This window comes from Schistosoma mansoni, chromosome 2, assembly GCF_000237925.1.
Source record: "Schistosoma mansoni strain Puerto Rico chromosome 2, complete genome".
Taxonomy (NCBI): Eukaryota; Metazoa; Platyhelminthes; class Trematoda; order Strigeidida; family Schistosomatidae; genus Schistosoma; species Schistosoma mansoni.
In genome coordinates, this window is record NC_031496.1 from 15,818,711 (window position 1) to 15,829,444 (window position 10,734).

Below are 10,734 nucleotides of genomic sequence, written 5' to 3' on the forward strand. Positions count from 1 at the left end.
ATCACATCCATTCAAATTTTCTTTAAGTTTCAAATCTTCTTCATATTTTGTCCTTTCCTTCTGGTTATTTACAGGAAACGGATTGAATGATGAAGGCTCTATTTTTGAAGGTTTATCAAACGAGGGCACTTTTGCTGTAAAACTTATGTCACTGCCTAGTTTATCGAAATAACTTCGTCTTAATTGGGGAATGGACTGATTCCGAACAATGACTGATTCACATTGCCCTCTATCGTCTGATTCTTCTGAACCGTTATGATTACATAATTCATTGGCCAAGGGATTCGAAGGTCGATTGTTCCGCTCGTGTGCAGACATTTGCGGTGAAACCATAGTTACTGGACTAAAATCACCATCAAAAAGGGATCCAACTCTTCTCATTGTTGAATTTGAGGAATGTGATAATATTCTAGGAGAACGCCAATCAGGAGCAAGTTCACTAGCAGTTGTATTATCTAATGAATTTCGACCCAACAAAGCATACTCATATTCTCTTACTTTTAACCACAATGTGTATAGTTTAAGGCGTATTACACGAATTACTTCATCAGTTATCTGTCCGTTGACTATAATATCTCTATAAAAAAAAAAGGAAATTACTTGATAAATATCTTTGACATTTTAAAAGTTAAAGGATTAAATTGTCTTCAAGATATCGCTTGAATTCCTAGTGCTAGTAGGAAAGGTCAACAGTTCACTTGTTAATCTAGTTGAATATGTGCGCCACAGAAGATTTGTGAAGTCAATTTCAGCAATACATTCTTGAAATTCTTAAGCTAACAAGTTATCTTGTTTTAAGCATTGAGTGAAAAAAATATTTCCATTTTCTTTTTTGATGGTAGTTTAATTAATCCTCGGTCAACTGATTGTATATTGTAACTACAACTGAAAGTGTACAGGACCATTTAAGGACACTTGATATATGTCTGGAATAATTACATAAACTTGGATTTATTAACCATCGGGTTTTTGAAAAGATACCCTAACTCATGTAACAAACGCTGCGGGCAATGAAACAATTCAGATTTCTAATCGATCTATTGTCTCAAACAGAAAAATCAGCTAATTTATTCATTAGTCTATACTGCTCAAGGTAATTTTTCGTAAAACAAAACATCTATTTATTGACTATTAGCAACAAAAGTTTTTAGGACAGAAGAGTCGGTCAAAATTCCAAAACTTAAGAGCTCTCAGTCTGATAATTGACTGCCTTAAAGTAATAAAAATTAAGTCTTTGATATAATCTCATCTAATTAATCGGTTATTTTAGATAGGAGTAAATATAAAAATATGAAATCCTTTTTCTTCAACGCTATTTCATATCAAAGCTTCAATAAACTGGAATTACTTGGCATCAATTCATTACAGTCTTTATCCTACAAAAACTTACTCTGATAATAAGCCTTTAGGTAATTTTTCAATAAGCTGTAGACCAGTTGATTTAATACATGAGAATTCTAGCAATAATTTATCTAATTGCGCACGTTTTTGATCATTTGGAACAGGTGGACTACCTTGAGTTGATGGTGAACCACATTTACGATCAAATATTGGTGGACTTCGACTTAATTCCAAGAGATATTCTTGAACACGAGTTAGAAGCTACAAAAAGTAAATCGGATAATAGAAACTTTAGAAAACATGTAGTTTAATTCCAAATCAATATCCCTTTTTAGAAATCAACATCATATATAACTCATTCATTATTGAGTCGATAGTGACCAGTTACGATTAACAAAGCAGATAAATTTTCATTTTCCAAATCATCTGAGGAAGGATGCAGTGAACATCAGTACATAACAAGCTAAAAACTACAGTTTTTTTAGTTTATAAGCTTTTATTTCGAAATCACTGAAAAATAACTGACATGATAGTCTAGAGAATACATAGTATTTCAAACAAGAATCTAAGTTATTTATAGCTTGACGAAACAACAATTATATCAGTCATTTTTCAGTGCATTATTAAGTAATTTTGTGACTTTACAACAGGAAGAGAAAATCATAAATGTTACACGTTATAAAGACGTACACAGAACTGTTGTTTCCATTTGTTGAAATTCAAACTTATTGTTGTAGTTTGGTCCTCTGAAATGGTTAATTTAATCATGAAGCTTTTCATTTTTCTTCTGAACATTATCAACAGCACAAACTTCAGGTAAAAGTGAAGTATTCGAATTTCTCCACATATAACTTACAGCTTGTACCGTCGACCTCAATCTTGATTGATTGTTGTTGACTCTTAACTCGTCATTGTTTTAATCTTTATTTTGATATAAGGGAAAGATAATCAAAATAAAGATCCAGACAATGACAGGTTAAGGATCAATAATATTTAATCAAGACTGAGGTCGACAGCACAAGCTGTCAATCCTATGTGGAAAAATTCGAATACTACACTTTTACCTGACGTTTGTGCTGATGTTGTTCAGAAGAACAACAAAAGCTCCACGACCAAACCATCCAGCTCAGAGTACGAAACTCAACGAAAATCATTCACTTGAGCTAAAAGTCTTCTACATCACCTCAAATTAATGATTTGTTATATGAAAAGTTCTGAATATAGTTGAAGAAAATAACTCTTTATGGACTTTTGCTGCAATTATCATTCATTCTTCTTTTACCGATATAATCAAGATCCAAAAAATTTAAATCTGCATCATCGCTTTCATTGTTGAAAGATAATCACACACACACACCTTAGGTAGTATTCATTTAATTAGGGTAATAATCTTTCAGTGCATATAAATACATAAAAATGAAGTAAACTGACGACTGTCTGGAAGCTAGTAGCTACATCATAATGAACTCCCGTTTGTTTACATACTACAACATATGCTATGTCACCATTGCTGTTTACAGAATACCTGACTGACTTTTGCTCCACACTGAAAACTCAAATCCGACTACGCTTAGTGGGAACTCATAGGCTGATGGTTAGAATATAGTTGACCCCTCCAAATAGGTCAAATTGATATATGAATACACTAAATTATACATTGGTTTTACATACACTTGATGGTTAGTTAAGACTTATCAAACGTTGGGGAAATATACAGAGTTTTCACAAAAACCCACGCTACTGAATGAATTTCACACAGAATTAGTACAAATAATATTGTTCTAATTATACAATACACTGAAATAAATTTAATATTATACTGAAAAAAAGTCGCATCAAAAATAGCACAAATACTACACCGAGTAATCATTGTATTGAATTAAAAACGGAAGTAATGTCGAATAAAAATTACAGCGAGTCAAAAAAAGATTAAGAACCACAAGTAATCAATAATGTAAACTTTACCATTTATATGTATACGTTACATACCATATCAGTTGTTACATAAACTTTTTTTGCAGCTTCCGTTCGTGCTTGTAATTCCAATAATCTATCAGTTAATTTTGGCCATATACGGAAAAGTCTAGTTTTACTTATTCCTATATTCCGGGGTAAGCGTCTACTATCTGCTTCGCATAATTTTCCATATGTTTCTAACAGTTGTATGCAATATGTATAGGTTGTCTTGGCATCAAATATAAAACAAAAACAAGAAACAAAAAAAGAGTCAAATACATACAAATAGCTGTTATTGTATAAAGAAAATTTCAGACAACCAATCTAGAGATTGAGTGTTCGTGCCCGAGACCAAAGGTCCTGGGTTCAAGGCCTTTGGTGTGAGATCGTGGATGCGCACTGCTGAGGAGCCCCATACCAGGACGAAACGGCCGTCTAGTGCTTCCAGGTTTTTAATGGTGATCTAGCTTACATTGATTCATGAATTCAACGATTAAACTCACTAATAATTAATTTTCAGACTCCGAAGTATCTTTTCACTTATTTCCGGTACTAGAGAAATTACTGAATAACAATAATACACTACGCACAAAAAATAATAGGAAATTTGCGCAATAATTAATACAGTAAATTATTAGATTTGTAGTCGCACTTAGCATTGTAACTGAAGGCTAATAGATTCATCCTTCTAGACTAAACATTTTCGTTAATTTAGAAATAGTTTTTACCTAATCCCTTATAACTTATTCGTTTGTGTGATATGCTAGTTATCGAAAATGTACATATTACACTTGGTCTTGAAAGTGGTTTAGACAGAAATGATTCATAGATTAATGGAGTAGCTAATAATCTCTCGTTGTCTCTCAAACCTGCCTATTTTGACTTCCCCTCTTACTGACTATTAAGTTCCTGAACCACGCGGTACTATAACTATCAAAAAATTTGAAATAAGGTAAGGCAATAAGAATAAACGCCTGCGTTATAATTTAGTGATCAGAATTTGAATACTAGTTTATCTCTCTGGATAAATGAATATTGTATCGGCTACAAAAAATCACAATTTTCCTTATTTAATGTTTTTCAACTAAAAATCAACAATACAACTTGAATAGTCTATGTAGAAAACGCTTAGCTTTACCTTTGAGTTCCTTGGACTCAGATCACAAACTAATAATTCCCTCAGCTTTACTTAAACACCATCATAATGAACAGTAATAAACAAGATGACGCAGATTAACTGTAAATTCACTCTAAAGACATCGTATTCAAGATACTAATACTTTGTTGAACTCCAAACAGACTATTGAAAATGAGACTATGCTGAAACTTTAGCTGGTCAATAACTTAACGTCAAATGAAAAACTCTTATGGTGTTTCAAAACGTTTAGTCAAAAAATTGTCTAATAAATTACCAAATGTTTTAAATAAGTGTTTTACAACAGTGTTATTACGTCACTGATTCTTAAAAACGACAATGAAATAAAGGGATATCCAAGGATTTCATCAATATCATATATTCAAACTTTTCGAACGAAAGAAACTCGGCATAGGAATAGGATTTCCAAATAACAATCAACTAAAGTGAGGACAATTACAACACATTCATTACGGTATACGTTTCACCAACAAGTGATTGTCAACATTCATGGATATACCAGGACGTTAGTGCTTTATCATTGTTTGAAAAGAAAAACACACGAGCTAAACATAAATATGTTTACTGTATCATCTGTAAATACCTAAATATGAAATGTATTAATGAGGTCGTAGAACAGTGAGTAACAGTTGTGATTTTAACTTATTCAATATAAAACAGTTTTTCATAAAGTGAACACACAGTTGGAAACAGTTTCAAGTTTGCATCCGAAAAACAACAATGTACGTTAGCATTAATTAGTCATATAAAATAAAATCATCCGTTAATGAAAAGGATATTATGTTTTGGTTCAAAAACAGATAAATTGTTACATTATTCTATAAATAACAGTTACTCAGTCTGAAAAGGAAAAGACATCTGGAAGAATAAACGCTTGTTTATAATTAGAAATAAGACATCAGGTATAGAGTGACGACAAAAATATTACAATAAGACAATTTTGCAGACAGACTGAGATTCAGGTACACGAATTTATTTATATAAACACAATAAATCTCTAAAAACAAGTGAATGAAAGTAAAAAGGATGACAATGATGGTAAAAGCTGTTCAGTCAAGAAGAACCAAACAAGGAAGAAGTCTTCCAGTTACAAAAGTCCATCTCACTTTCATGAACAATGTAAAAGAAAATTACAACAGGGTCGCCAATAACCTACATTCTGGATTATGTCTAATAACGTCTCAAGCCACTATGTTGTATTATCTATAGGATCCCAACAAGGAACTCGTGACGCATCAATCGATGACAGTTCTGCAAATCTTTTTTCCATGCCACAACACCATGTCACACACTGACCACCACTCCACTTGTTCCAATCATTCCCAGCGTTGGTATATAAAATGCATCATGTCGAATCCTCTGATACGAAATCCAAAGTACATATCGAGACCACCGATGTCAGTGTTTAGATATGGTGATATCAATTGAATTATCACCATTTTATCCAAACACATGGCGAAGCTATGTGATACTAACATGATGTTCTTACTGAATATCAGCAATCTATTCGAGTCAGTGGCTCAGTGGCCGAGTGGATAACGCGATGGCATTTGAAGCGAAGTTTACTGAGTTCGAGTCTCAGAGTGAACATTAACTCTGAGATGCAGGTACATCCAGCTGACGAGTCCCAAATAGGACAAAACGCGCATCCTGGATTCCACTGCTAGCCACTATCCTATTCGAGTCAACGATGATAAAATTTAGAGAGTAGCCTAGCATCCTCATCTCGGAAAAGCCAGGTTTCACATGCATAGAGCAAACCTCTCAAATTTAAATAGTTTAACAACATGTTATTTATTTGTAAACAGTTTGTTCACAGAATCTAGAGTTTATTAATTTGTAATTAAGCAACATATTTAAATAATACAATGTTAATAATCGAATATTTCTCTACGAATTAAAGGTGTGGTGTGGGTTACTTTTATCCACATGAATAGTATATGGCGATGGTCAGGCATAGAATGTATTTTGGCAGAAGATCGATAAGGAAAGAACAGAAACGAAGCGCAATCGGTACGAAAATGTATGAACAATGAAATCAGAGAAGATGGACTGATATTTACAGAAGGAACAGTGAAGATTGAGACAATTGATTGTTATTTTGCAAATTAACTGGTTACCAGATTTTAGTGAGATAGTATGTAATTTGTGCTTAAATACATTCGATTGTACCCACTCGTGTTCTGTTCATTATAAATCTACTTTACCTTGAAACATATTGCAGACAGTGTGTTAATACGTATGCATAAATGAAGTTGTTTACAATGCGAATTCATCTATGTAAATTTTATATAAAATGTAAATGCTTATTTCTACTTACTAGACTTATTCATTTACCCTCAATTTGAAGTTTACGTGAGTATGTATACATAGTTATTCACGTGTTAGTTGATTTGCATGAGTGAAATTAATTTTGTTAAATAATTTTGCTGAATGTTTACTGTGAATACAAAAACTTTTAGAAACATATTTATATTAAAAAGATTGTATTCTGTGCCACCTCTCTAAGTTTTATAATGTGATGTTGGATGACATTCGTGATCTATGAACTGATTTGAAAGAAGTTATTTTTAGTATATATATGAAACCGATTTCGGAATAAACCTCTGCAAATTTTCTTACCGATAAATGTTATTGGCAGACTATCTTATCGAACAACTTGACATCAAAAAATGTTAATGTGATCTATTTAACTATCAGCAAACTACTGACACTTGTAAAGATTAAAAGGTTTGGTTACATTTGAATATTCTTTTCATAACGTTTTCAAATAATCATCGTTGTCTCCAAAGGATTGCTGATATTCAGTAAGAACATCATGTTAGTATCACATAGCTTCGCCATGTGTTTGGATAAAATGGTGATAATTCAATTGATATCACCATATCTAAACACTGACATCGGTGGTCTCGATATGTACTTTGGATTTCGTATCAGAGGATTCGACATGATGCATTTTATATACCAACGCTGGGAATGATTGGAACAAGTGGAGTGGTGGTCAGTGTGTGACATGGTGTTGTGGCATGGAAAAAAGATTTGCAGAACTGTCATCGATTGATGCGTCACGAGTTCCTTGTTGGGATCCTATAGATAATACAACATAGTGGCTTGAGACGTTATTAGACATAATCCAGAATGTAGGTTATTGGCGACCCTGTTGTAATTTTCTTTTACATTGTTCATGAAAGTGAGATGGACTTTTGTAACTGGAAGACTTCTTCCTTGTTTGGTTCTTCTTGACTGAACAGCTTTTATCATTATTATTACTTTTTGTACTCTTATACATTAGTGTTTATTCATCCCTGTTTTTAAAGTGGGCTCTTGTTCATTGTTTATCTCATCATAATCTCATTTTTATTATTTGATATATATATATTTATATATTTAAGACGCTTTCTTTTCAATACTTAAGTATGTAGATAAATGAGTAAATGGTGCATGATTTCTTCAAATTAAAATATGAGGTCATTTGACTTCGTGATAGGAAATCTCGATTCTTTTATTTAAGGCAGTCTAAAATTATAAATCCTTTATTGTTTGAGGATCTGATTACTTAGTTCGAAAAGAAACTAACCTCGCTTGGTAGCTAATATGAATAAGTACGTACTGGTCTATGACCCTCATTTTCATGACAGTGGAACACAACAGTTATTAATTATAACGGAATCGGTATTTTATAATTGTCAAATCTTGAAATTTATTTGGCAGAATTTTCGCATGACAACCTCAAAGACATTTGTTCTAAATCCTGTTTCTCTCAGAGTACAATAAGTGACCGTATGTCAGTAGTTATCCACATAATTAAATAAACCTGAAATTATTTTATCCCTGATGAAAGATTACTGCAAATATACATTTTCGTTTATTTCAGCTAAACTACCCTATTTATAATCACAATGAGAACATATTACAGATATTGGATTATAAGTGAAGTAAAAAGATAATAATGTATTGCAAATTATGGTGAAATGCAAAATCACTGAGTGAATTCAGTTTAAAAGTGTAAATTGTGTTGATAACTGTCAATAATTGCCTATTATGATGTACAAACCTATTGAAGGAACAATATCGGTTAAGGAACTTTAACAAAGTCGATATTTTGACGTTTCAGCAATTTATAAAGCTGATAACTGTTTGATTACATCATATGTTCAAAGTCAGTCAAGGCTTTCAAGCTAATAAAAATCTGTTGATGAAAATGTTGGAGGTCATTTTTGCAAAGAGTAAACCCTCGGTTTTTTTTTATCTATATTTAATATTAACATTGTTGGCTTACAAGTTTTATTTTGTTAATTTAATTTCTACCCCTGTTATCTGTCCGTATACTGTTATGAAGTGTACTAACCTAATTTGATGCAATATTGCTTCAAGTTTAACAACATAACAATTAATCAAACAGCTTCTTATTGTTTGGGACATGAATAAAACGAGTTACATCTCTCATGAATAAGAAAATAAATGTCTAATAAACAGAAGTGAATAGAAAATGATTAGCTCTTGGCAGAATATACGTTGTTATATAAAGCATACCACAACTAAGTTTAAAACTAACATAATGGTTAACCTACATTTTTGACAAAGAATCGGATGAGATCACCCCCACTATTTTCATTCTAACTGGTGCAATACATCTGACAATTTTAGACAATTCATCTATTTTGTTGTTAGGCGATTTCTGCTTACTGGAGAGTAATTTGCATCAAAGATTTCATTTCAGGCTCTAATGTTAACTATTTTAGTTTTTTCTTTCTGTCATTTCAGTTCGTGCTACGCAGGCATGTTAAAAATAAACATTTAAACATAACTATAGACACTTGGATTAAAATCTGTGCTGAAAATTACACTCTAATAAACAAAGTTCATAGGCCAAATGAACGGGAAACAACGGCCGAAATTCGCTATATCCAATAAACTTATTGAACATTGGAAACCTTGCGGATAATCTTAGTCAGAGAGAGCTTCATTTAACCACGTGAAAATTGACGCTCATTAATTGCTATATTGATCTAGTTTTACCATTTTGTGTTTTTTAAGTCTATGTCAATTCTCTAACATGAAGGATGTAAACCTTATTCCTTTCTATATAGAATGTTAGTTTTTTGAAAATGAACTAATTATATTTAAGGTAGTTTTGACAAATACCTACTAAAGCGATAGACATCAAAGAATAACACCAAAACTGATTTCTTTTCTCTTAAATTAATGAGTTGAAAAGTATAATATTACTTACTTTTGCTTGATTTTCTATATCATTATGCTTTTTCAAAAGATCTTCGGACTCTAACTGGTTTTTTCCAACACAATTTTCTTCATACATTACTTCAATATTTTCATAAAGCTCTTCTATCCAACCGATTGATTCGTAAACATTTTCCTCACATTCAAGTAACTGAAAAAACAATTAGATGATTTGATTGATACCAATTTATGAAGTATTGTAAATTAATGTTAGCGATATTTTCATGACCAAGTTAATCGTTCCAGTCTTTATAAAAGTGTTATATTATAGTCTACGGTTTTATCTCGATTGCACTTAATATTGAGTATCATTTGAACGATACACAATAAACGGTAATATCGAATGCAAACCTTCACTAAAATCTACTAACTTTAGGCTCCATTCAATGGTATTTAAAAAGTAATCAAAAGAGAATAGATATCCTAACAATTTTCAAAAAACTTCACTGTAACAGTAGTGCATACATTTATTGATTTATCTTTTGTAACATCACGGGAATGAACCACAACGAGTTTAAATTTTATGTAACAAAAGTTAGAATTTCATTCACGATTTTAAATTCTGAATTGGTGATTTAGGTTAATTCAATGTTTAATGATTCCTGTCAAAAGACAGATCATTGAGTAACAGAGACAGTCTTTTAAAACATGCTAAAATGGATCCATTCCATATACACCATGTGTTCATATTGAATCAGTAAAACTAAGGTAAGAAAACTGTTGAAAATCATTATGTAATGGATATAAAACTGTCAGGAAAGCTGCGATTCAGCGGATGTTGAGAACTACTTGATTTCTATCGGTTCTGCAGCTAACATAATAATTAGAAAACACTACTCCTACTAATAAAAATATCATTAGGCATAAACTTGTTAATTTGTCATTACAATGACTAACAAAATATGTTAACCTTTGTCTCATAAACAAAGCTTATTGATTAATAAGTGTTAATTTATGTTTGCAATAAACAGACAAACAATCTTTTCAGTCGGATATATTTGTAGAAGAAGATTAAACTACATTTAGATTTACAATGAAGG

General features: G+C 31.7%; 1 protein-coding gene across 1 annotated transcript; it reads left to right on the plus strand.

Moving 5' to 3' along the window:
* Positions 1-8,873: 8,873 nt before the first annotated feature.
* Positions 8,874-9,740, plus strand: Smp_171430 (hypothetical protein; the record flags this gene model as incomplete). The annotated part of the gene is made up of 2 exons (XM_018795837.1): positions 8,874-8,886; positions 9,664-9,740. 2 exons carry the CDS (start codon positions 8,874-8,876, stop codon positions 9,738-9,740), a joined length of 90 nt encoding a protein of 29 aa, XP_018650109.1.
* Between the last annotated feature and the right edge of the window lie 994 nt (positions 9,741-10,734).